Here is a 27,853-nt window from a genome sequence, read left to right on the forward strand (position 1 = left end):
AGAAGGAAAAAAAAATAAACATTAAAAACCCTTGCAGGGCATTATGGGCAGTAAATATGAGATGATCAACTCGTTTCATATTCCTGCCATCTAAATTTGTTTTATTGTTCATTTATGGATGCCCAGGTCTGCCCGGATCCCCCAGTAAGTTTATGTCACCTTGGGGGCTGAGGGGTGAGGTCCGAGACCTAGGACCCCAGTGACCCCGCCAGCACTCCAGAAGACATCCATCCTGGCTGTCGGCAGGATCTTGACTTGCTTCTTTTTTTATTGGGTGCCCTGGCCTCACCCACGTCTCCCCACAACTTTTGTAAATGATGGCGGTCTTTGGGTTAAGGCCCAAGACCTCAGCAGGCTTGCCGACTCCCCAGCCAGAACCCATGATGGGTGTCAGTGGGAGCTAGGAACACTAAATTTGCGTCCGCCGGTGGAGCAGTCTTTACTGCTTCTGCAGCAGGAACACATTCCCTGTTCCCTGCCTGCACTCTTGCGGGCAAGTACAGGCCCCCCCTCCCAAATATATATATAAGGAAAAAATAAATATCTGCTCAGGACGCAGGGGATAAGAACACTGGCCAGTAACTGGCCCGGGAAGGGGGGCTCACAAACCCTCCTCTCCTAATATTTTTTTCAAACTAAATTAATGTGCCCACCACCAGGACTCTGATCCAACCTGGAGGGATTCAAATAAATAAAAAAATTAACAGCACATAGCACATAGAACTTCCACTTTTGGCCTCAGTGGGGGGTTCCTCGGGGACACCCCCGCAAGGCCTGTTGGGTCTGGATATTCCTTCCCTGCCCCCTCTGAGTCCTTGAGTCCTAAAATGGCTGCCAAACATCATTGTTGATCTGAGGCAGCCAATCAGACCTTCTCTTTCGATCTGCCTATCCGCTGTGTCCCTGCGTCTCTACATATCCATAAATTTGGAACCTTAGTTGAACCTTAACTTTTTATCCGGCTCCACTTGATGGATCACCCTGAAACTTTCCAGGAAATAGAGGAGTTGGATAAACTTTTTTATTGAAAGTGAAGATTCATCAAACAGCACTAAACTTATTCTGAAATGAAAAACACTGCATTTCCGATGAAAAATAAAAACAAAAACAAAAACCAAAAAAAATAAAAAATATTTATATATATATTACATACTTTATTACACAGGTGTCCACAATAACTGCATGTTATAGGTGGCCCCCACCAGTTGTATCTGTGGCCCCTAGTGTGCACCCCCCATATAATCACTTCTAGAGGCGCCACTGTTGGTTGTGCTAGATGCCACTTTGGTTGTGCTAGATGCCACTTTGGTTGTGCTAGATGACGCTGTTGGTTGTGCTAGGCGATGCTGTTGGCTGTGCTAGACGCCACTGTTGGTTGTGCTAGACGCCACTGTTGGTTGTGCTAGATGACGCTGTTGGTTGTGCTAGGCGATGCTGTTGGCTGTGCTAGACGCCACTGTTGGTTGTGCTAGACGCCACTGTTGGTTGTGCTAAATGACGCTGTTGGTTGTGCTAGGCGATGCTGTTGGCTGTGCTAGACGCCACTGTTGGTTGTGCTATACGCCACTGTTGGTTGTGCTATACGCCACTGTTGGCTGTGCTAGACGCCACTGTTGGCTGTGCTAGACGCCACTGTTGGTTGTGCTAGACGCCACTGTTGGCTGTGCTAGACGCCACTGTTGGCTGTGCTAGACGCCACTGTTGGTTGTGCTAGACGCCACTGTTGGTTGTGCTAGACGCCACTGTTGGTTGTGCTAAATGACGCTGTTGGCTGTGCTAGACGCCACTGTTGGCTGTGCTAGACGCCACTGTTGGTTGTGCTAGACGCCACTGTTGGTTGTGCTAGACGCCACTGTTGGTTGTGCTAGACGCCACTGTTGGTTGTGCTAGACGCCGCTGTTGGTTGTGCTAGACGCCGCTGTTGGCTGTGCTAGACAACGCTGTTGGTTGTGCTAGATGACGCTGTTGGTTGTGCCAGACGCCACTGTTGGCTGTAGAAGAGGGCGTCCGGCTCTTAGTAGAAGAATTGTGCTGGTGGGTGGGTCTGAGGAAAGCTTGGGAGGGGGCGTCATTTGCTTGTGCTTCAAGTATAGAAAATGGAGGATACAAAAAAGCAATAAACAACCCTGCATTGGGAAATCAAGGCTTTTCAACTGCAAAAGGTTTCAGGATGAAATACAAATATCTCATGGACATAACATATATTACTCACTCCTGATATGCCCGGCACAGTAGGAAAACTTCTAATTAAGTATTTCTGTCTAGCAATATATCTGTGTTATTTCGAGGTTTGAGATGCTCGTCTTTTAAATGTATGAGGAGTCTAAAGCAGTCTGACTAGGAGTGTACACAATGCATGTCTCTTCTGTGGTTATTTCTGATGAAAATTGCAAAATTAATTCCTCATTAGGTCCATGTATAAAATGTGTTTCCGTGATCTAATTTCGAAGCTCAACTTTTTTTTTCTTTTTTGATAAATTATTTTCATGTCTGTGCATCTTGGCCAGAATCTTCTGTCCTCTTTCCACCCCAGGACATTCCTCCCACTGCTTCAGAACAGCCGGCTCATTGTCTATTCATGAGCCAGGTTGGGCGGCTTTCACGCCCTCTGCGAAACCCACCATGGCAATGATGGGATGCCCTGAAGCTGCACACGAGGCACTGGTGATGTGGGAACGTCTTAGGTCACTGGTGACAGGGGCGTGGATATCGACGGTGCAGTGGGTGCAGTGGCACCGGTGCCTATAGGAAAGAACTATGGACGTGCTGGTATTTAGGGTGGCTGAAGTGTCATTAGAGGTAAGATGCAGGGGCCATTTCAGAAAAACCTCTTGCACCAATGATTCAAAGCCCAGATATATATCTCCTTTGGGATCTTGATCCCCAAAGCTCCTGAACCAGCTGCCTAGTTACCCTACAAAACAAACAGCAATACCTCTGCAAGACCCTTAAGACGTTTCTCTTGTGTTACCCTCTTCCTACAAGTTGCCTGTATTTTTCCCATATCTCTCGCCCTTTTTCCTGTACCACAGTCTTACTTCTATTTAGCGCCTGGAAACGAATTTTTGGGTAGTGTTGCACTTTACCAAATACATTTAAAAAAACAAGCACAGACATAGCCAACAGGTCTCGCCTTTGGGACCTTATAAGTGTTTAGGCAGATCTATTGGCTTTGCTAATGTTTAACCAAAAGTGAAACTACAGTCTGTGACAGGACTAGAAAAATCAGGGATAAAGGGCTGAGGCAAGACAATGAGAGTTAAGGAAAAGCACTGAATGGACAGCAGAGGAAAGAAGGGAAAAATTAGGGAAGAAGGGCTCAGGCAGAACAACCAGCCTCCCAGCAAACCTTGAAAAATGTGTTTATCTTCTCTGTTCCATCCTGTGGCAGCTGCCCCAGGCCAACATAAAAAAACAAGCATTTGCAATGCAACAGGTCTTACATTTACGAGAGTTTGAGCTATTGGCATTGTAAATGACAATGCCTTTCATTTATGTTTTGGTTTTAGTAACATAATAAAACACGTTGTCATTTACAATGCAAATAGCTTAAACTCGCATAACCGCGAGACCTGTTGCATTGCAAATGCTTGTTTAAAATCTATTTTCATTTTAATGTGAGAAGACAGACAGTGACCAGGAAGCAGAATACCTTTTCTACCCAGAACTTGTGGACTTCTCAAGGGCTTTGCGTGATGGTCAGGGCACTGCTTCAATTCTACTTCACATTAGCGTGGATAACGTTCTACATTTTAATGAATTTGACTGTATAATTTAATCGTATGTTAGTCCTTTTCCAGAATCGCATTACTTCCAAAGCATGCCCGGTAAAGCTACCACATCTGTTTCACCTAGGACGAAGGCATCTGTGATTGTTCAACGTGACTACCAGAAAAAGAGAGATGTTTTTCATGCTGTCTCGACCTGTAGATAAAGATATTGCTTTCAGTTTTGCTAAGACTTTCCAAGATATGAATGCGGGGAATAGGACAGCGCCAACTTTTACAACGCAGTTTTTACATCGCAACATCCATTACAATGCATCATTTTACAACGCATGCCATCACAACGCATTTTTAGAAACTACACTTACAACGCATTCAATTACAACGCATACCATTACAACACATAACATTACAATGCATAATACTTTTAGGGCAACAGTAGTGTAAGTGTTGGATGTTCTCAGGCGTCCACATACACGTAATCACAACATCAGACACAGTTCATCCCAGTTTTTCTACCCCAAGTTTGTTCACGGTTCACATATGGCTGATATTTAAAAACCTCTATGAGCCCCCGGTGCGGGGAGACCAGGCACATCACACCCCCAGTGCGATGCGGCGCGTGACATGCGTGAAGGCTACCTGTCTAGGGACACAGACCCATGAGGGTCATCGCCAATTAGCAGACAGAGCGTAAAGGCTCAACGACCTCCAAACCCCATGCTCTTATGTCACAGTATTATGTCCTCGTGCGGGATCACTTGTACGCCAATGCCATCTGTAATATAAGATGTGATGTATGTAATAATTTAAAATGCCAATAAACATGTTTTACAAAAAAAAAAAACAGTAGTGTAAGTGTTGGATAGTGTAGGGGTAAAATTACTATTCCCATTCCAGTAAGTGCAACAGTAGGGTAAGTGTTGGATAGAGTAGGGGTAAAAATTACTATTCCCACTCCAGTGAGTGCAACAGTAGGGTAAGTGTTGGCTAGTGTAGGGGTAAAATTACTATTCCCCATTACTTACCTTATAATGCGTTGTAATGGCATGCGTTGTAGTGACATGCTTTGTAATGGCTATGTTGTAATATCAGGCAATGTAAAGGCAGTTGTGTTGTAATGACTGCGTTGTAAATGTAGTGCGTTGTAATGACTGCATTGTAATGGTTGTTTCCCATCCCCTATACCTGGTCCAGTATTCCTGTAGTCGTTCTTTGGCCCCTACATCTTACCTTGTGCACCGCAGCAGGCCCACAGTATCAGCAGGACTGAGCACCCCAGCACCTTCATGCTGAAGCCGGAAGCAGACTCGCCCAGTCGCACCAGCTTCCCCAGCGCTTTGACGAAAGGCATTTTAAATACAGGCTAGCCTTGGGTTTTAATCTGGGGTACAAGGTGCTGCAGTTCAGGGGAATTCATTTGCCACATTCGGGTGGGAAAGGTTATGCAAACTTTCTAAGTATGCGGTTCGAGCAGCTGGACCCCACATTCCTGATTGTGTGCCTCCCCTCCGTCTATTCAAGGCCATTTGACTTGTCAATCATTAAAGACCCCTCGTCCACCAAATCTAGTTAGCAGCGTCTGTGTTTGAATGATCAGGCAAATTCCACTATTCTAAAATAAACTTTGATTTGCAGTAAATCTTGTTTTCTTTTTCATTTTGTTACGTCAGACTCCTGCACCCTTTCTTCCATTTAAAATATACTCCCATCACAGTAAGAAACACCATCCTTACCACGGCGTAGAAACGTAGATATACAGTTATAGCAAAAGGGCGAAAAGTGGGGAGGGAGACCGAGAAGGAAAGGGAGAGCTAAACACAGAGAGCAAGAAAACAAGCATTTGCAATGCAATAGGTCTTGCATTCACGCGAGTTTGAGCTATTGCCATTGTAAATGACAATGCCTTTTATTTATGTTTTGGGTTTTAAAACATAAATAAAAGGCATTGTCATTTATAATACTAATAGCTTTTAACTCTTGCAAATGTGAGACCTATTGCATTGCAATAAAGGGCCTTCTGGACCGCATGTTAGATTGTAAATATCAGAGGAAGAGACCGGCCTGCGACGTCATCCAAGTAGTGATAAATAGCATAGTGAAGATGTGTAAGTGTTGTAAATTACACAGACACAAAGTGTGAAGTGAGAGTTACGTATGATTTGAGCAATAAAAACTAACAACGCGCTCCAACACCTTTTCGCTCTGTGATTACACTGAAGCGGCTTAGGAGGAAGAGCGGGTGGGGGGGTATTTCCTGCCCTCTCCATGATTTGACTGTGCAGTGTGGCATTGCGTAATGTTATTGCTATCTTTGGCCTAATAAACACTCCAGCTGTAGTAGGGCCCTGGCTTCACCTCCTGGTGCAGGGCGGGCTGTGCTCTATGGCATGCATGGAGGGAGGGAGGTATGGTCTCGGCTGCAACTCCGGCCTGGTACAGTGCCCCCGCTATTACTAGTGAGCGAGAGGCGCGGAGGTGGTGGTGGTGGCGGTATTGGTGGTGGTATTGGTATTGGTGGGGGTGGTATCGGTGGTGGTATTGGTGGCGGTATTGGTGGTAGTGGTACTGGTAGTGGCGGTGGTGGTACTGGTCAGGTGGTACTCGTGGTAGTGGTACTGGTGGTGTTGGTATTGGTGGTAGTGGTATTGGTGGTGGTGGCACTACTGCTGGTGGTGGTACTGGTGGTACTGGTACTGCTGGTGGTACAGGTGGTTGTGGTGGTGGTTGTACTGGTGGTGGTGGTGGTGGTGGTGGTGGTGATGTTAGTACTGGTGGTGGTGGTACTGGTGGTGGTACTGGTGGTACTGGTGATGGTACTGGTGGTGGTACTGGTGATACTGGTGGTGGTGGTGGTGGTGCTGGTGGTACTGGTGATACTGGTGGTGGTAGTGATGATGGTGGTACTGGTGGTGGTGGTGGTGGTGGTGGTACTGGTGGTGGTACTGGTGATGGTACTGGTGGTGGTACTGGTGGTGGTACTGGTGATACTGGTGGTGGTGCTGCTGGTGGTACTGGTGATACTGGTGGTGGTAGTGATGATGGTGGTACTGGTGGTGGTGGTGGTGGTGGTGGTGGTGAGACTGGTGGGACTGGTGGTGGTAGTGGTGGTGGTGGTACTGGTGGTGGTGATGGTAATGGTGGTGGTGGTACTGGTGGTGGTGGTGGTACTGGTCATGGTGCTTGGGGTAGTGGTACTTGGGGTGGTGGTTGTACTGGTGGCGGTACTGGTGGTGGTGGTACTGGTGGTACTGGTGGTGATACTGGTGGTGGTGGTACTGGTGGCGGTTCTGGTAGTGGTCGTGGTGGTACTGGTGATGGTGGTACAAATGCTTGTTAAATTAGTGACTAGAAAAGCTCCCTTTCGGCCTGTGTGGCTAATTAATTAAATAAACAAGCGCAGCCGCTAAAGTGAAAGCAGCCCGCTCGGCAAATAAATGATCCGGTCTTAAAGGGCGGTCACAAAAGGAGACAGGGCGGTAATAAGGAGGGACTAAGAATCTTCATATTGAATCGGAAGCCAGCGTTTACCAAAGACAATGCCACCAGCCAATGAAAAATATGGGCAGGGCTTCCACGGCACTTCCACAACATACCGTACTATAATATGCCTCACAAAGCAAGCAGCGCATGGGCTGCAACACTAGGCTCGACCTAAAAATAAAATGAGACAGATGGCAAGAAGAGTTGGGCAAACAAAAAGAGCGTGCAAATAGATGGAAGGCAGGTATAAAAGAGTGAAGCATGGACAATGGGAGTGCTGGCGGGGGGAGAAGAGGGCGAGAAGGCAGGCACAAAGTAGTGCTCGGAGTCTAAACAACTCGTACCGTACTGTGTAACACTCGAAGTAAAGGGGCCAGTAACCATGGGAGGGTACAAATGACGACATGGCCATAATAATGAGGGACTAACAAGCCTCATAATCAATCAGAAGGCAGCATTTGCGAAAGACAATGATACAAGCCAAATAAAAACATGGGTGGAGAGTGGGCGGAGCTTCCACTGAGCTTTCACTGCATACTCCATTACTGCATGCCTCGCAGAGCGAGCAGCGAGTGCACGCTGCCGCTATAGGCTCAGCCTAAAAACAAGACGTGAATACCTCTTCTAGGAACAGAAAAAAACTTGTTTGTAGCAGAGAAATGAAACACCCCCAACAGAGATGGCCGTAGCATGTTTTTGAAACACTACATTTAAAAGATGACCCTAGACCATAAACAAATTAGCTGACCTTCGAAGCGCCCCCGTCCCTGCTCTTTGTTCAATATCTGCAGAGGGAGCGGTGGGGTAAGGGAGACCTGCGGTACGTGCATGCCAAGTATAGCAGGACTTGCCTGTAAACGGAAGCAACCAGGGGTAGTAGTGCATTTCAACTAATATGTGGAGAATTTAATAGATAAGTAGCACTAACGGAGCCAGAGGCGAGCAGCGGTACAGAGCATAAGGGTATCATGCAATGCGGTGCTTTACATAGTAGTGCAAGAGTAAGAGGGGAAACCACAGTCAGGACAGGGGTGCAATGAAGGAGACTGCGGCACCCTGAACTGCATTCGTATGGGCTGCTTCAGTCCAGCACTCCATGTTGTTTACAAAGAGAATGGCAATGCAGGGCAGTAAGAGGCCGCCCTACATTTTTGATAACAACGTTTAGAGCTGAGAATAAATTATGGCACGCTCTCAGCTGAAAGTACGGAGGCTTGTTTTGCTGTCTGCCGAGCTCCCTTTCTTGTGCAGAGCTGCCCACACCACCCTGAAAGCACTCAAGCCGTGCCACATGAGCAGGGCCGGACTGGGAACCAAAACCGGCCCTGGCAAAGTGCTCGGCCGCCCCCCTCCCCCGGGGGTTTGGGGGTGCCGCTGAGCTCTTTGCCAGGGCCGGTTATTGGCTGTTTTTGTTACAGGGCCGATTTTGCTGCAAAAACGGCCCTGCAACAAAAACGGCCCCCAGGGGCCCAAAACCGGCCCCCAAACATGCGGCCCACCGGAGTATTGCTCGGTGCCCGCTACGGCCAGTCCGGCCCTGCACATGAGCCAGCAGTGTACCAGGTGTCAAGGAAGCCTCCCGTGGTACCCACCCGCCTTGCCACTCGCAACCCGAGCCTGGCATTTAAGCCCATCCTTGAGACAATTTTTTCAAATACAAAATTAAATGTAACTTTTTTAGACAAGCTAACCAATTGACTCGGTTGGACACCACAGAGATAGTCAGGCACACCATAGATCCCCAGACATCACTACGATGACCCAACACGACGGACACCTGATCAGGTATCTGACATGGAATGTCAGAGGTCTTAATAATTTCCGCAAGGTACGGAATGTCATTGCGTATCTAAAACGACAAATTATAGACATTGCCCTGTTGCAGGAAACCCATTTACCAATAGATAGTAAGTTCCTTGTGTATGTATAAAGGATAGACATATTCATTGTGAATTTCTGTAGACACTGCTGTGGTTCTTTTATGATTATAATTGGTTTTTATTTCCTCTTTTGTTATTTATATTAATGCTTCTGTTATTCATATTATGTTATGTACTTTCCATGTTGCTGGACTGAGGAAGCAAGTGATGTCTTGTATTGTGTAAAATTTCAATAAATACAATTACTTTTTTATTTTATCTCATTGTGCAGCGCTTAAACGCCCCAAAGTTGTGTCAAAGCACTACAGAGGGGCAGAAAGGAAATGAGGATTGAGGATGGGGGAGAGAGTCACCGGTGACAAATGAAAGGCGATCGGGTAAGCCCGGGAGTAAGAGATGCTTTGGGTATATAGGCATGAAATGACACCATACAGCAATATTTTAATTGAAGATGAGGGCGACACCTTTAAAAGGGGAGAACTAGCCAGTATACCTGGGGTCACAGGGGATAGTGTGCCCCCCACACGAGTCTTCTTTAAACTCTCCCCTAGAGTGTGATTGCAAAGGCTGCCTCGGAGCCTAGGCAGGCCTCTGGTGTACACGAGCAGGGGTGCACAGACTGATGGGTATTATCTTTGAACTTAAGTAAACTGAATCAGTTTACTTAAGTTCAAAGAAGCAGAGGGAGAACTGACAATCATGTCAGTCAGCATGACGTCGGACCGCCGGTGGGCGGTCCGGCGTCATGTTGACTGACATGATGGTCAGACGGACCAGGCAGGGGCAACAGGCAGCAGCACAAGTGCGCATGATTGGGGAAGGTGAGCGAATTTTCGCTCCGTGCCCAGTCATGCGCACTAGTGTGTGCTCTGGCTGGCGCATGCCCATTAGGAGACCGATTGTTGAGCAAAGGCTCAAACCTCGGTCTCCTAATGGGCACGCACGCGGGCGAGCAGTAACCGTGCCCTAAGCCAATCCTGGCGCTGCTGGCAGGTGACAGGAACAGCAACGTAAGAGGAGGGAGTGAGCAGGCAAGGTGAGTGCGGGGAAGAGGAGGGAGTGAGCAGGCAACTTGTGAAGTGTACGAGAACACAGTAAAAAGTGAAAGTCCAAGAGGTCACCAAGAAACAGCACTGCCAGTTACCTTCAACTGAGACTTGGAAACATTTCCTGTTTTGTCGATGTCTAATCATGGAGTGAAGGCATGCCAGATGGGCTTCAGAAGCACATGCGGCTCGGTGCCACTGCGGGTAAAACGAACTTCTGCTTTGTAGAGCTGCATAGCACCACACAGGAAGGCCCATTCAGCGTTGTCAGCATTCTGGATCTTCAATTGGACATTGTGCTGGTCCATTACACTGTGCGCGTGCTCCACTCCGGAAATGGCGTGTGTACTGTTCTGCGGGTAGAATGAAGGATCACAGGAGAAAGCGCTGCAGATAAAAGTCGGTGCAGTCTGTGCAGTCTAGGTTAGATGGCGGTCTGACTTACACCCGGGGTGGAATGTACTACACGTCACTTTTTTGCAGCTACAGAGGATGGTCACAAATCTGAATACAGCACGTGTCTGCTTTTGCAGCTCTTCAAAGGTTCTCACAGAGCGTGGACACAGCTAACGTTTTTAACGGCTGGTTAGGCACAACATTTTATCAGTGAGGCATCCCACACATGTATGGCTGATTCAGTAAGTAATTTCAGCTGCATGCCTGTGTTCTACCTTGTAAAGTGGTAGCTCACGCTGAGTAAGCTGATCATGCGCGAGCACATCAACAGATTTGGGGAGAGGATGTGATTTGTCGGCTTAAACTGCCGACTTTGGTGCTGGAAACCAGAGTGAGAGCCTCGAGGTCGCGTCCACATCCTGTGATTCTGGGCAAATCACTTCATCTCCCCGTGCCTGAACGTGTAATGTTAATACGGTGCTCATGTAAAGCGCTCCAATACCTTCGGGTCGAGTTCGCGCTATATAAATATGCAAAAAAAACAACAACAAAAACAGATGGCTGAATGTGACATTACAGGTTACATATGGGCCTACCGCCAAGGGCTCATACCTTTATAAATTGAGCAGTACTTTACAAGAATGCAGCGAAAAAAACCTAGCCTCATATCAGACAGTGTTATGGACGTCAGATGGGGAAACGCTTGAGGCCTATTAGCAGCTAAGCTAAAAACTGTCCGTAGCAAAGCCTATGCACGAAGACACTTTTCCCTCACTATGACTAGCGGTGCTCCACTGGAAGCGGCCTTCGCAGACCCCTTTGCTATGTTGTGACGACTATTTGTAGAGCGCACAACTCACCCTTAAGGGTATCTAGGTGCTAGCTAAGAAGGGAGCTGAGCAGATTGAGTCTGAGGTCTAGTAAAGAACCATGTCTTCAGTTTCTTGTGGAATTCAAGGACTGAGGAGGTGGCTGTGTTGTGCATTGGAAGCTTGTTCCAGTCCTGAGGCGAGAGAAGCTGCAGCCGTTGGCTCTGGCTCTGTGGAGTGCTGGATCTGAGCAATCACTTTCCAAAGTTAATGCTGCATGCAGTGCAAGACACTGGGCAAGCTAAGCATACATTTTAAAGGGCTAAAGTTGTCATGCTGTACAATTTACATATTACAGTAACTGTGGAACAAATTAATGCAAGAAGATACAGGGCAGTTTTTAATGTTTTAATATTTCAAGACTATACGTTCCCACTGCTTAATAAGCCTTGCTTTATCGCTGCATTCATTTGCTTTAAAATGCACCATTTGCCAACCTTTTTTAAATTTCTTACTCAGGAGAGGGACTCTACCTCGACCCCAGGTTTTTCCATTGAACTTGTTCACATCGCTAACTAGTGTTTTCTATTGGAAAGGGTAGAGCCAAAGCAGTCTTGCTTAGTACCCTAGCCCTCGTCAGAAGTCAGACTTGCTTGGCAACCCAGAAATAATGTTTGAGTTTTCCTTTATGAATGCCTAGAACTACTGAATTTTTAGTCCATTTATCACAGATATAGTGCTGAAAATCTTACCAAAAAGATGCCCCCCCCTTAGCCCCCCTTATTGCCGTTGGCCTCGCTCGCTGCGCTCGCTCGCATGCGTTGATTCGCTCTGCATACGCCTTACCAGTTTCAAATTCCACCAGCCGCCCCTGGCTATGGCATACAGCGCTATATACTCCGCAAATTACATAAAACTTCTAATATTGTTTCTGGCGATGGGCTTTGTCCTGCGAGGGTAAGACAGCTCTTCGGGTTAAACGACTGCTCTAGAGCTTTCAGTGTTACCATGGCAACACGCGTTCGAATGAGTCCCTCCTACTTTCATCTATGTGAGCAGATAAAATGAGTACCACAAACTTAGATATTAACTACCGCTAATATTTAACCACCAAGAGGCAGTTCCGTCAGCAGCACGGCACGTGGAGTTTGTATTTAATCGATGACACTATTATTATAACATTCACAGCACCTGCTTTTCTTAAACTCTGAAACACAAAACCGTTTTTGATCCACCTTGAAAATAGTAGCATTTGACTACATGTACTTTCGACAACAGTAAGGCATACATAGTAACACGTACACATGGTCTCTCCCTACAAAGCTGCCTCGCGGCTACGATGACAGTCACGAGCCACTCGCTGCCACCTCGGGGAGATTTCAGGTGCCCCCCCCCCAACCAAACCTTGGGGAGAAGCGCCCCAATAAACCCGAGCAGTCCCTTTATTTAACTCTTCCAATACTGTGACGTAGAAAACAGTTCTCGTTCTCCCCAAAACACTAAAATGCGCCCCCCACACCTACACCGAGGCCCCTACACCCTTCCATACCCCCAAAAGGGGGTCATAACCAGAGCTGGTATGGCACTTCTTGCCAGACACGAAGCCTGCAAGCATGAAAGGCGGTGGTAGAAGTGACATCTTAGGGTCTTTGGGGGCCCCAGGCAAGACATTTTGGGGGCATCTGTACGGGACAAATGTGATTTTTTTTTAACCATTTCCTGATAATTGCCAAAAGGCGCTTTGACGCTTCGTCAGGGGTAGTAAGCGCTATATAAATGCAATTACAATAATGCATGCCCTCTGTGATGCCAAACAATACTAAATATTAAACTTGAACAGAGTAGCACAGCAGTTGAAATATGGCAAGACCTGGACCCCAAAGATCGTTAAGATGACACTGAGTGGAGAGACTGACTGAGTAGAGTTAGGCAGAGAGAGGAAGAGGGGAGGGGGGGGAGGGGGTTAGCGAGAAAGACATAGAATAGGCGGAGGTCAAATAGAGAGAAAGTTCACTTTCACAGGGGAGTCCTTGGAAGGTGGGGGCCCTGGGCAACTGCCCACTTTACTCATGCCTTTGATCGTCCCTGACTGGTAGACGGTGTAATATCACATGGACCTCACAGCTCAGAGAGTTCAATGCGTAACTAAAAATTTCCAACCACTGCACAGCGTGAACCTATCGCGCTCGACATTGTGTGTATGTAATATGCACATTTCAAGCATGTACAGCAAGTGGTAAATTTACCCCAAACAATCCGTAAAAGTGGGACGAAGAGAACAGTCCGGTGTCTGCGGGTAGAAACTCCCGGGTGATCCATGGAGCAGTCGGGGTCAAACCGGGGCTTTATGTGGGATGAAAAAGCTGGGGGGGGGGTCTCAAAGGGGCGTGGCCAATGTATTTAAGGGCGTGGCTTAAAACACATAACCTAAAAATCTGTGTTTAGCATAGTGTGCCGCCCGACTTGTATTTTGCTGTTTCTTTCATTGCATCCAGATATATGATACAACAAGTAACATCAAACCTACAACAAGTCACGACTATTGGCTTTGTCAAAGGTTGTTAGTTGCATAAGATAAATAAGCAGCAGCTATGGCTTGTATATAATATTGAAAAAGCTTCCACTTAAAGCTCTGGTGACACCACGACAATGTTGCTGCTCCTGAGTTTCAAAAAGAGAAGGGAAATCCAGAGAGAAAATGATTCTCCTTAAAGGATTTCCCTTCCCCTCCAACGCTCACCTGGCATGATGTCATGCCTTAACTTCTCCACTAGTGAGAAGTGAGCAGTGTACATGGATGTGCCTCCTGTCACTGCAGTCCGCCTGTGCCAGGGCACAAAACAGAGCCCGATAGAGACCCGTTTCGAGGCCTCCTTTAAACAAGAATTTGCAATGCAATAGGTCTCGCATTTACGCGACTTTAAGCTATTGGCATTGTAAATGACTATGCCTTTTATTTATGTTTTAAAAAGTTAAAAACTGCTGGTGCTCAGCATCGGTGAGACCCGGTCCACTTAAAGCCCTGGGTCAAACTGTCCTTCAGGTTTCCAGGAAGATCCCGAGTCTGTGTGTGGAAAAAGCCGGTTTCCGTGGCCCACTTTTCAGAAAGTTGTTTGGAAGTGGGAAGAAAAAGGGCTCTGAGGCGCTGCACTCTTTGTGGGTTCGCAAGCAGCACCCAGGCTGTGGACAGTCATTGTCCACTCCGAAAGTGCTTGTCCCACTTGAGGGGGCTGGTAAACTGTGGCCTGGATTCTTAGAGTGAGCGGACTGGAAAAGATGACGATGCATCGAGCGAGTGTTCAACGGGACATGCAGAAGGCGCTCTCCAGGGCATGGATGAAGGGCGCACAAGACAGCCCATGCTCACTGAAGCTGTTTTCCAGCACTGCAGGCTCAGGTCAGAAACTAGTAACACTTGATTATCGCGCTTCAAAACAGCAGACGTGCATTATAAAGCGCTATATACAAATAGGTTATTTTGTGCCAACTTCACTAGCATAGATTGTTAAACACTGCACTGATTTTTATTTTTTATATGAGCGGATTTTACTGTCTCAAAGAACAAACAAGCGGACCTCAACAACCCCAGATCACTTTGAAAGATTCTTCCCGCCTTGCTGGGTTTACAGACCAGCTTTCTAGAAGTCTGTGTTAACAAAAGAAGTTGCCCCCAAGCTGTGCCCCATTGTTGGCCATGTCCAGTTCCCCTTCTTTAGGTCCAGCCTAGCGGCAGCGCGCATGCACTGCTCGCTCTGCGAGGCATGCTGTAGTCAAGTGTGCTGTGGAAGCCTTGCTTACTCTCCTCCCATATTTGTCATTGGCTTTGTGTCATTGGCCTCTGGAATCGCTGGCTTCCCATTCATTATGAGGCTTGTTAGTCCCGCCTTGTTACCGCCCTGTCTCCATTTGTTACCACCCATAAGGACTGGACCTTTTACTTTGCTCCTAACATGGCATGCTTTATCTAGTGGGTGAGTACTATTTAGTTTGACAATGGCGGCTGCTTTTGTTGTTGTTGTATGTTCATGCTGAGCGCGGCACCCGCTTCAGGGACACCGCGCTCCGTTTATTTATTTATACTTTAATTCGGAGCGAAGCACCCACTTCAGGGACACCGCGCTCTGTTTATTTATTTATTTATTTTTACTTTAATTCGGAGTGCGGCGCTGGCTTCAGGGACACCGAGCTCCGTTTATTTATTTATTTTTTTACTTTGGCTCATTGTTCTTGTCTGATTGGCAGGTAGGACTTTGTGTTTTTTTTTCTTCCCTGAACAGAACTGGGGAAAAAAAGGGCGGGGCCTGCGCAGCAGAGGGAAGTTTGGTCTTGATCTCAATAAACAGCTCTCTCTTGTTTCCTGTTATGTGATCAGGTTAGCTGCGGGTCGTTTTCTCGGCGCTCTATTGTTTTTTTTGGGTACCTGCCCTTGGAATACCGTATTTCTAATGCGAGAGCATTACAACTGCATGTATCACAGATATCGCAATGAATAAACAGAGGACTGGACGAACTACCCACACCTGAGGTGGCACAACGTTCGCTCTCTGGTGTTTGTGAAGGGCCCCTGGGGGACGCATCAGGCCCTCTCCCAGCCAATGCTGGCCCGCCGCTGTGCACTTCTCACGGTTTAACAAGGTTAAGGGAAGGGGGTGAGACACAGAGTGGTCACCGAATAATGGCATTATGTTACCCTGGCAGGGGGCAGGACAGAGTTTAAGGTGTACCCCCCCCCCCCTTCTAGACTGCAAGATAGGACTGTTCTTCCCGTCTCAGTCACGGTCCCTCCTCAGCTGATCGCTTTCCCACTCATGCAGTCGTGTAGGTAAATCAGCTACCCTGTTCTGTGATGCAATGTCCGTATGTGCAGCAGTCACTGGTGTGTGTAATGTGAATGGTGCTGGTTGTATGCGGGGGCAGAGATTCGGTGTTATGCGGCTGCCCGTGGCTCATGCAGTGGGCCAACTAAAAGTGCGGCCACCTTAGTGCCACTGAGGCACACAAACACCCCTCTAGTCTTGGGACCCTGGGGAGGAGTCCCACAGCCCGACGCGCGGGCCGCGTCCTTTCTGGCGCACAGAGGGTTGGGGGAAGGTACTTACACCTCCCCCGCCTTTTGGGCACCCTCTTTGTTGCCGGACACGCCATCTCCCGCCCTACCACATAACCGGAGTGTTGGCTGGGGAGCATGGTTAGGTAGGACTGTTTAATGTTTTAATTTGTGTTGCAGACGAAGTTACAGGGCGATCCGGAGGCGGAAGAGTACAGACGGGTACCTCTTCAGGCGCACAATAGGGGTGCTAGTGCCAAATCCCAGGAGTCCTTATGGCAGGGTCCTAAAAGAAAATAATCGGCGCCCGCTAGTCCTTAGGGCGGTTGTAAGCCTGAACAACCGGGGGCTGGCCTTGCAACGTTCCGCCCGAAAAAGGGGCATGAGTAAGATGGTGGACCAATGGTCCACGGGATCCAAGGAAGGGGGATCCCATCATAGCTGGTAGCACTGATTGGGTTGGCCGCAGTGCAATTTGGTTCATCAGGCGGGCAGGGCAGCATAGGTCAGTCACCGCTGCCTGCCCTTGGATCGCCCATAAGCTAACCCACCATGTTGCATACTTTTGTATGGAATAAACCTGCAGCAATCTTTTCCCAACAAACAATTATGTTGTGTGTTTATTTATTCCATTGTGCATGCTAACTTTTCATACTGGGGGGAGTGTTGCCTATATAGCCACTATGTCTCTGTTCAGTGTGATTAGGGACTCTGTGCTGAAATGCTGCTGGCTGCACACTGATGGTTATCTCGGCGGGCGTGGGAATGAAGGCAGGTGACCGGTCTGTGAGCAGGGAGACCGAGCGTGTAGAGGCTGGACCCACTTTGAAGGCGGGGAGACCCAACGTGTTTCTCATCAGCGTTCTCCGAGTCCGAGTAAGCAGACGGGGAGACCGGTCTCGGTTATTGAGTGTGTAGCGGCTACACCCAACATGCTCTCGAAACTGTGTCTTTTTGGGGGGGGGGGGGGGCGTAGTTTGGTATTCGTTGTTTAAGACTTATACCCAGGGAATTTCACTTGTCCCGTAAGGGTGGCTGTAAGGCCTCTATCGGGGTTTACATTGGAAAAGACAAACTTGAACAGTAACCGGGAGATCAGTGACGGCTGGTGACAATTGAAAGTGGTGTGCCGTAAAATTATTGCCGTATTGCACTGCCGCGAGCGAGAGTAGCAAGCGAGTCAGAACAACCTATGAGGGTTTTGGGGGGGGGATTCTCCCCCCAAGAAAACTTTTAAAAAAGAGTGGCTAAATGGTGAATTTTCAAGCAAATTTGAGGAAGCAGGAAGGTTAATAAAGCAATATGATTGAATTATAAACCTCATTTAGGAGTCAGACGTCGTGTAAAATGCAAATTAGCCACTTGAAACTTACATTGACGGGGAGGTTGGCGGGGTGCGTTGTCTGCAAAAAAGATCTCAGTAATGACGAAAGCACTAAAAACTGGTCTGATTAAAGCCTTTGCTTTAACGGTGAATCTAAGATTCTTAGTAATAGTTTCCGCTGCATTTTTGCTGCATGTGGGGAGGTGCTCATGAAGCAGACCAGTAGTTGCTTATCATCTGCATTGGTGAAAACTGAGTATCAAAGGATCTAATGTTAGAGAGACCAAAAGGTGTATCAGGGCTCAGATACCTCTGTAACCCAAAATCAGTTGCTTGTAATCTGGGGTTGCTTCTAGAACCAATTCCTCACTGTACAGTTGGCAGGGTACAGACTGATGGGAGATTCAAGGAGGCTAGAAAGTTGGAAACGAACAGGTTTATCTATAAATTTGGCTTGAACGTGGTATGGGGGCTTCACTTGTGGGGGGTTCAGGGTCCACATTAGCTTTTATCAGCGTTGCCTTGTTTGCATTCATCTCCGTGGCGTTCAGAGTTGAGGGAAACGAGTCAAGAGGAAAAGCAGACTTGGTGGTCCTGATATTCTTAATGCTCCCCTGTTGGAGGAGCGAAGCGTGGCAGTACATGGGTCAGAGAGATCCGGTTAAGAGTGGGGCTGACACCCTGGCCAATGTTAGAAATGTGGTGTGGAAGGACAATGTATGGTCAACTCAGTTTTTTTATTTTTGGTCGACCCTAGCGGCAGTGCGCATTCACTGCTCGCTCTGCGAGGCATGCTGTATTAGGGTATGCACTAGCAGCCCTGCCCACTCTCCCCCATATTTGTCATTGGCTTTGTGTCATTGTCTTTCATTAAGACTGTCTTCCTCAAGCCATGTGTGGCAGGTTTTGGAGGTCCACACACATGGAAATAACAGAGTAACAACTGAGCTGAACAGTTTGTGTTACTAGTTTATATTTGGATATTAACTTAGTTACACTAAATGGCAACTGGTACCTAACAAACTATGCCATCAGCGTTGACACCATTTTAACATTTTAATGTTTTTTTTTTATTTGCCCTTCAAATTTGGTACCACACTTAACCGGCCTCCAAGGGCAACCATTACGTTCACTTGTATGAACTGGTCACCATTGTTTATGACTAATTAATTCTGGTAAAAACAGAAGTCTTAGAGTAAAAAGAGATGAAGAGGGATGGAACTCAATGGTGACTCCATTTCAACAAAATGGAACTGTGGAAGCGGTGCACTGTTTGCCACTGGTCCAGCTTGATTGGCACCGGGGCTAAAAACTGACGGCAGGTAACCCGATCCCCCACTAGAACTGCAGTGCTGCAGGATGGCAGACGCAGGACTCGGTCACACAAAGGCCAGTCCCACCTCTGTTGTGTCAGGCCAATGCCTCCCTGTTGGTGAGAAGCACACCCTTTTCTGAATGTTTGACTGTCTATTTGATACTGGCTAACAAGTATAGTAAAAGAGTGAAAAGAACCTTAACACCACTGTCCAACCAAACTTGACTAGTTCTGAGGTTTGACTGACAGTTTGCATCAGGATGACAGCAGAAGTGTCTGATTGGCTGGCGTGGAGTTATGAATGTTCTAATGATGAATGTTGATTCAGTGTTTGCATTTCTAGGATGAAACACTATTTCCACTGCCACACCCACCCACAAGCCCTGCATTATGTGACAGCCTCGTAAATGTATCGCCATTCGCCTTGTGGACTCATCTATGTACATGTGGCTTTATGACTAATTCAGAAAATCCCAGCAAATTTAATTCAGCGCTTTGGCATTTCTGCTAAAACTGATGTTTAGACTTCGCGCCCTGAGAAGGTGCATCAAAGCCCCCACTTTGTCTTGACTTAGGGCTGAAGAACCTCCACGCTGTATTTATGGTGGACATCCTCCAGCACATTGAAGCCTTAGCCCTGGTATATCTTGGCACTAGTCCCAACCACTGTATGTTTGTGTTTCCTGCCTTCCACTTTCTGCTCCCTCCAGGCTTAGCTGTCACCAGCTCTGGACCCCTGCTCTCTGAATAAATTCTTTCTTACTACTGTGCTGCTTGCCTGCGCCCTAAAAAGTGTTTGTTGACTGTCTCGGTCTGCACAAGAAGACTAAAAGCGCAAGAAGTCTACGCCCAGAGGTTGGCTTCTTGCACGGATATACATTTAGTCATTTTAGGAATTCACAAATGTTTTCCAGGTTCGCCTGGAAGCACGTGACAGTTGTAGGTTTCCAGGCTAAGTCCTGGAAAACGTTGGGGAATTTGTCATTTTTGTGTGTGAAAATATGTACACCTATATTTTCGTTTGAGGGTAAGTATGAATGCTGTCCCTGGCAAAAATATATTTTACGAAGACGTAACCCTACTCCTAGACACCCCGCTTATCTTAGGGGGGGCACCTTTCCCTTTTGAACCATGGAAAGGACTTTACTCCAGTCCTTGACCGAAGAAAATGTCTGACCCTTTTAAGGTGGGAAAAGATCTAAGACAAATTTGTTATTAGCCAAACATGTGTAGGTTTGTGGGGAGATGAATTCGCTGCCTTAAAACGCACACCTACTCTCCTCCCACTCCTCTCCCATTGAGTAGATTTACTCACATGAAAATCCTTCTGTGATTAAATCTTTTTCCAAAAGTGGAACCTACTTTTCTCAATTAGAAACTTGGATTCACTCTCATAAATGCACGCTCAAGCAAACAGCTTTGAGAATTGGGCCCTGCACTTAGAAGTGTTATTGTAGACATGTGCCCATATCTAGGGTCTAACACTGATTCCCAGGTTCAGTGCTTAATTTGTGAAGTAAAACAAAAAAAAGGCGGCTCATGGTTTTCCTGGTTCTGCTGAATGCTGAGGAATACCAAGACAATCTAGTCTTGATTCCACTCATGCGTCTTTTTCCCATCACTCTACACTTGCTGTCTCTCTGTCTTCTGAACACCAGGGCTGTCTAGTCCACATTCCACTTCATGCCTCTTTCTTCGACCACCGTACACTGAGCCGTTCTCCATTGCAGAGTGAATGGGAAGTGACGTCCATCCGTGAAGGGTTAGATCCCAAGCCATTGATCTCATCAACACCGGATCCAAGAGGTCTCAGACAGTGAGCCTAGGCCTCATCCTTGGAACTCATAGTACCTACCTTATAGTACGTACTTATCCGGAAAGAAGACAACTATGTACAAATGAAGAACCGTGGAGTCGGCCGTCTCTTGGAAACAGCAAACTATGTTGAGGAATGCCAGAACAAGCCTACTTTGAGATACTTGTATCCCGACAAAGACCCTCCCAAACACTCAACATCTAGAGACCTCAGACATGTTATCGGGATAGAATATAGGACACAACATTAAACATATAATATCCAATGCCTTCTCAAATGTATGAACATACCACAGGCATCGCATTCCATGACTGCATTTTTCAGGAAGATGATCTCCTTGATCTGTTAAAAAAAGGTGAATATGTCAACTCTTGATAAAGGACTAAAAATAGTCAGGTAAGAAGAAGAAAATAACTAGTTCAATCCGTTTAATTGTTTAGCAATTTATAATCTTTAAACAGTTTGGTTTTACTAATAACTTTTTTTTATGTCAGCATGCTCAAATCTTGATCTATGAAGTAATAAATATTATAACAGTCAAGTGTACTAATATTTTAGAATTTTGAAGTCCAAGGTTGGTCCCAGACTCAACCGCTGTGCTAGCACCTTCAAGCACTGGCTACTCCCAGCCCTACAATTTGCTAACCCAACGCCACTTCCTGCTCCAAGAGAAAGCACAGGAAGTGATGAAGTTGAAAAAGGGCCTTTAAGTGCCAGGCCTCCTGGAACAACATGAAGGCGGGAAAGATCCCTGGATTGAGAAGAACAGATATGAAGATAGAGCTTTAGCTAATAAATAATACCTTGGTTTAGAGTTTGTTGGTAACAAAAAAATCCTCTAATTTTAAATTCTTTGGTGAAACCACAGGCTCTGCCATACTATAACTTATGAAGGAGAAAATTCAGCAGGAGAATTTTGACCCAGAATTAGCATTTTCCTTCATAAACCGATGGATTATTCGTTCCCAATGAACTCTACATTAATCCGTAAATCTCCTTATTTTTGTGCCTGCAAGGATTCCAAAATACAGGCTGCAGAAAGAACACCGCAACTTGCGCAGCAATTCGTGGAGCATCTGACCAGCTGAAATAGAAATTAAAAACTGGATTTTGCAACTTCTTCCAGAAATTCGTCTGACTTTCGCAATCCGGTTAAACTGTAAAGGCTCAGCCCAGACCTAGTCTAGAGCGCCTGGAAGGCGGCCTGGAGTCTCTTGACGCTTCATTACAGTTTTGTACAGTTCTGTTCTGGCTCCTCCCCAAACTCTGAATCATTGCAAGAATTTGAAAAATATTTTGCTTTTTCGAGGCTCTTTACCGCTTCTTGCGACACAAACGCCCCACATGAAAAATCCATCAATGAAAAAAAAGGCGTAGTGCGCCAAATAGAAGGTAAAGTCATTATTCAACTGCAAAACTGTACTATATTAAAATCATGGGGGAGCAGCCACAAAAGTCTATTAATTCCCTAGCAAGGGTATAGGATTCAGGAAGCAATGTAAATCGTTTCAGAGGATATTTCTATGAGACATTTAAGATACGTTCCATTTGTCCCTGTTTTCACAAAGAAATCAACTTGCTTATGTGAAGTGATTAAAATGAATATAATTAGGGCTCCCGGTTTTATGGTATTTATTTTTTCTACATTTCCGTCTGTATTTATCCATATTTATTTTTTGCTTATTTTTTCTGTATTTATCCATTTTTATTTTGTGCTTTCCCTATAAATGTATCTGCAATGAGTATTTTTCTACATTTATTTAACTGATAAATGAACCTCTCAATCTGTACACCTACTGACCTGGCACTCATGATTGACAGTAGAAAAAATAATTCAGAGAAGACCTATTTTCCGTATTTTTCTGTATTTAAAAATAAATACAGAGCGGAAAATAAATAGTTTTCAGTCTGCATTTATCTGTAAAAATCAGTTAAAACGGAAAACTGGGAGCCCTAAATATAAATCTAACATATTTAAATAGACTAAAGTTCTAAAGCAGAGCTGGTCAAGGGCAGCATGGACAGAAGGCCCAATTTTTGGAGTGAGCTATTTGAAAATCAACAACAAGCACTGGAAACCCAAGTTAGATGGTGTCAGCCACCTCCTAAGCAGTGAGATTTGTCCAATTAAAAAATATGGGATAGATATAGATTGCGCACACGCTAAGATGCCTCTCAGACTTCTCATGATCAGGTGGTGTTGGTTCTGGCAAGGGTAAGAGGCGGTCTCTGTCGGTGTAGGTTACGAATATCATGAACTGAATATCGAGTTAAAAGATCGTGACCAATATTTCAAGAGGCTAAATATGGGTAGGTAAATATTTATGAATACGCATAGATTTTCTATACATAACTCCACATATAATATGATATATATATCTATATATCTTTATGCATATATAGATATATATATATCTTCAAGGTACATGGAGTTGAGAATAGTAAATATATACTTACCTATATACACTTACCTTCGCAATATTTTGGTCCTCCACATTTCAGTCACAATATTCTAGTAACTCAATATTCTGGATATAATATCTCGGACGGCAACTGTCTCAGTCATGGCCAGACTGGAAAACAAAATCAACCCTGGCAAAAATGTTCACATAATCCCCACGCTGCGGAGGCCGCCACTAGAATGGAGCCATAGAGGCCTTCATGGTTAGGTAATGGCAGCCCACCCTTCTCTGGGAAAATGTCCATCACTATACCAGGGAGGTCCACATCGCACTGGTGTTGGTCGATAAATGTGGCCACACTGGCTAAAGCATGAGCGGATATTGTGGTGTCTGGGAGCACTGAGACCCATAGATGCCAGAATTCTAACCCCCGGCTATTTAACCTTGTTCTTAGCCAGTTTCAAAAGACTGGGGGCGCTAAAGCATAACTAACGTGAGACCCTAAAGCTGGGATAATCCAAGATCCAAGTTATTGGGTGGTCCTAATCTTGGGGCCTGCAGCAGTAGAAAATCTAGTATTATCTTAATTATTGAGGTTTCTATCCCATAACTGGTCAATACACAGGCTGAAAAACCCACTCTGACCTTCCTCTGGTAATCTAATCCCACAAATCCTACCAACAACCCACTGAGTAAGTCAAGAACTCTCGCAATGACAAACTCCAATATTACTGCAATGTGACCCACACTAACAAAAGCTCAAATATAGGTTGAAAGGTGCTCGTATTCAATAAATTAAATGAGTCAAGCTCTGCCTGGATTTAAAAACGACTTTGGAACTGGTCCCTATCGGAACTTAAATTTTTCACCAGCTTTAGACAAAGTCATATTCTGGAAATGGTTTGCTGGTGCACAAGTGAGAGTTGGTGATTCCTTCACCATACGGGCATCACACTTTTTGACAAAATTAAAAAATAAATCAATCCTACAGAGTCTGAAAGGTATTGCTATTGTCAGATCCTACAATGGGTTCTACACCCCTTGATTAAACCACATGCATCGAGAAGCTTCACAAATAATGAGAGATCGCTGCTGATGAAGGATGGGGGTAAGAACCTTGTCCCAGAGTTGAATAACCCCCTGATAGAGAAACCAGGGGTAGGAAAATCAACTGCTCAGAAATGGGGCAAATTGCACTAGGGCACAAATCCACACAGATAGAATGGGAAGACATATCGAATAGGACGTACTCGACAGTTAGGCGCTCAAACGGACGAGAGTCAACGTCCAAAATAACATATCACTGGTAGAACACCCCAGCCAGAGTCCATCAGATGGACAGTTGTCGGGAGGATTACTGGAGGAAGTTTGGAGAAAGAGACCCGCTGGCCCACTTATAACAACACTCCCCAAAATTGCACAGGTACTGGGTGCATGTTCTCCAAGCGACTGATTGCATATTCCAAGACCATGCTTCCTAGATCCTCAACGTACACACCAATAGGCCTGCCTAACAACCAAACATTCCCACTGAATTCACTCAAGGAGAAAGCGATGACTCTAGACCTTTATGCAGATAAACAGAGCAACACAGTACTCTGGAGTAAATCGAGACCACTTCAGCGCTAGAGAGTAGCTACATGAAATATGGAAGCTGCTAGTGATGGAAACATTGATGATGTATGTCGAACAGTAGCGTAAAGACCTTGAAAAGCCCTGGGTACCCTTTTTGTCCTTCCTTTCAACTGTATTTAGATAGCTACTCTGCTCTGGATACGTACGATTCCTGCATATCATCCCAGGTGGAATGCCGCATACACACGCAAACCTGGAATGACTCAATGCCATGAAGTGGGCGTGGAAGGATGGAGGGACGGCTTCGTGTTTCCTTATTCTACCCCGACTGCATGATGAGAGAGGGAGGGAGGGGCATTTGGGTGTATCTTTTGGTCACAAGTCACCTGACTGTGGGTCAAATTTGCAGCTCATTGGAAGTAGTTGAGTCCAACCCCAAACACAATAAACAGATTTCAACATAAAACACATCCAGTCAATAGCGTTTGATGAGCTGAGCTGCCCCAGGAGATTGCCTTTGCACCGTCAAAGAATGCCTTTATGAACTGTTGAAAACAAGGACTGAGTTTGTTGTAAAGTTCTGGACATCTAATATCACTGATGACAAAAACAGATGGCAATATCACGAGGCTCGCCAAAGGAATCCAGGCAACACAGCTGACACAACACTTCAGAAGCTCTCTTCAAAAGTGAGGGGCTGCTTTGCTTGCTGTGTGCATGGTACAGCAGCAACACTGGAGACAAACATAAAAATCTGGGAAAAATGTATTCTATCAAAATCAATATATGTACACTTTGAAAGATGCATCTGCTTTAAACTATATATAAGCCAAGTAACTCGTAAATGTTTTAGGACGCGCCATCTCTTCTGCAGTAAATTTTTATTTGGAATCTGTAAACAGACAGCTGGTCAAGGATTAGAATCCTGCCAGGGCCAGGTCTGCTAACACTAGGTGCCAAATAATAATTCAGATTTGATGTACCTTATATAAATTGTCTCTCAGTAGCTCGCTTGCCGACTCCATAAGTTGAGAATAACTTAGACAGGACCAGAGGGAGTCAAGGGAGCCTGGTTGGATGTTTCCTTCATGACCCCACTCTCTCAGCTTGTCCTCAAAAGACTCCTGGCATTGCCACCTTAGCCCCCATTTTGAAGATTAACTTTGGGGAAGGTTGGTGGGGGGATGTGGATTTAGAAGGCAGGTACCAAACTGGAAACTTCAGGAAGAGAAGGCCCCAGCATCATGCTCTGGTTTTAACTCTAAGATCTACCAACAAGTCTCATTGCGGGTGGACATTGCCACATACGCGGCCGCTCCTCAGGAAAATTCATCCTCTAAAAATGGGATGTTCTCCTCCAAACCTAATTTGGGTGTTTCGTTTTTGTTCATAGAGCTATTTAGTACATAAACAGAGAGAAGATGAACGCACAAAGAGGCGCACAGCACCAGCAGATGGGCAGCAAGTCACCTTACAAAAGGTACAGACGTGGAGGAAAAATAGCTTGGCTGGGTTGGCAACTAGAGTAAGATGTACTCTTTTGTACAGTCCTCGTGTGAGGTCAGGGTCTTATCTGACGCTGGTCTCACTTTTAAGGATAGTGTTCCCCCTGAGGTTTTTGTACCATGCAGATCTTTGCTCTCATAGGATTACATCTTGTTTGCACCAAACTTCCAAATGTTAGGACATTTTCAAAGCATTCAAGGAGAACTCCTAGGAACTGTGATAGGTTTTTTTTGCCTGGCAATTGGGAAAATATTTTTTTTCATGGAAGAACAGATTCCCCGACAGCTCAGTTATACACGGGCAATGGACACTTCCCCTACCCAAAAATGATCATACTACCGTTATTGACAGGTAAAGATTTGCCTCCATTTCCAAGGTGTGAACCTATCTGCCAGGGGAATGTCAACACAGACAGAATTATGAGTTTTAGGTGAGGACCGTCCCGGGACATACAACCGCCAACAACCCTAGATGTGTGACCGAGGTAAATCCATGCTGCCGGAATTTGAAAAGTCACCAATTCCCTTTGCAAGAATCCCATTCCAGCAGTCCTCATCCTGTCCATCAGTAGTGACGTTTTGCACTAAGAAAAACATTAAAGCACTTAAGGTGAACTTTAATGCACACATCGCATTATGAATCGGCTCCTAGGTCTTTCATTATCGATTAACATTTTATGTGAGGTTATTGTTGTTCAATATTCTTGTTTTATGTATGATCAGTGACTGTACAATCTTATTTGAGGTTAGTATTGTATCGGAGGTCAGAGCCTCAAAACAGGTTTGTTTCTTATCCGAAATCTTTCATTCATTCAGTGGTTTTTTTCATATTTTGTGAGTCTTTCGAGGCTAGAGACTCCTCCAAGGCTAATGTTCTAGTTGAAATTTGTTCCTAACTCATGGTTTGTGTTGCATCTGAGGTTAGTGTTCATGTTTTTTGACTGCGTTTGGTCTGAGGTGGTGTCTCTTTGGCGGCTTCTCTTACCCTAGTTAGTGACTCCTTTAAAGTTAGTGTCTCCCTAAAGGCTAATGTCTTATCTGAAGTTAGCGTCTCATTCTTGGTGGCGTCTTATTGGTCATTCGTCTTTCCTTTTTGGCTTGTGTGCTATCCTAAGTTAGCGTTACCTTTGAGATTAGTGCCCTATCAACGGCAAATGACTTATCTGAAGTTAGTGATTCTTTCATGGTTTATGTCTTAACTGAAGTTAGTGTTTTAATAGAAGGTCAGCATCTTATCTGATGATATTGAATCCCAGGAGGTTTGCACCATAGCTGAGGTTAGTGTTTTATTCAAAGTTATTGTCTTATTTGCTCTCTTTTGAAGTTGATTTTGATGTTAGCGTATCAATTCTACAGTGTCTCATTCGGTGTTAGTTTCTTGTCTGAGAATAGTATCTCTTTGTTAGATGTGTTTCTGCACATTTGAAGACAGGGCCTGGTTTCTGGTCATGGCATCAGGGCTCGAAGTTCTGCATTGTGAAAGCCTCATGTAAACGATATCTACTGTGTGGAGTCGGTGAAGATGTCACC

The 27,853-nt window shown here is 45.6% G+C and overlaps 1 protein-coding gene across 1 annotated transcript in view; it reads right to left on the bottom strand.

The window, feature by feature from the left end:
* The window catches only part of COMP (cartilage oligomeric matrix protein), a 103,089-nt gene that overhangs the window by 55,175 nt on the left and 20,061 nt on the right, over positions 1-27,853 (bottom strand). The window contains exon 3 of the mRNA XM_085640005.1: positions 21,132-21,183. Coding sequence (XP_085496131.1) covers positions 21,132-21,183 — 52 coding nt within the window. The remainder of the gene's footprint in view (positions 1-21,131; positions 21,184-27,853) is intronic.

The sequence above is a fragment of the Triturus cristatus genome, chromosome 12 (genome assembly GCF_964204655.1).
Source record: "Triturus cristatus chromosome 12, aTriCri1.1, whole genome shotgun sequence".
Taxonomy (NCBI): domain Eukaryota; kingdom Metazoa; phylum Chordata; class Amphibia; order Caudata; family Salamandridae; genus Triturus; species Triturus cristatus.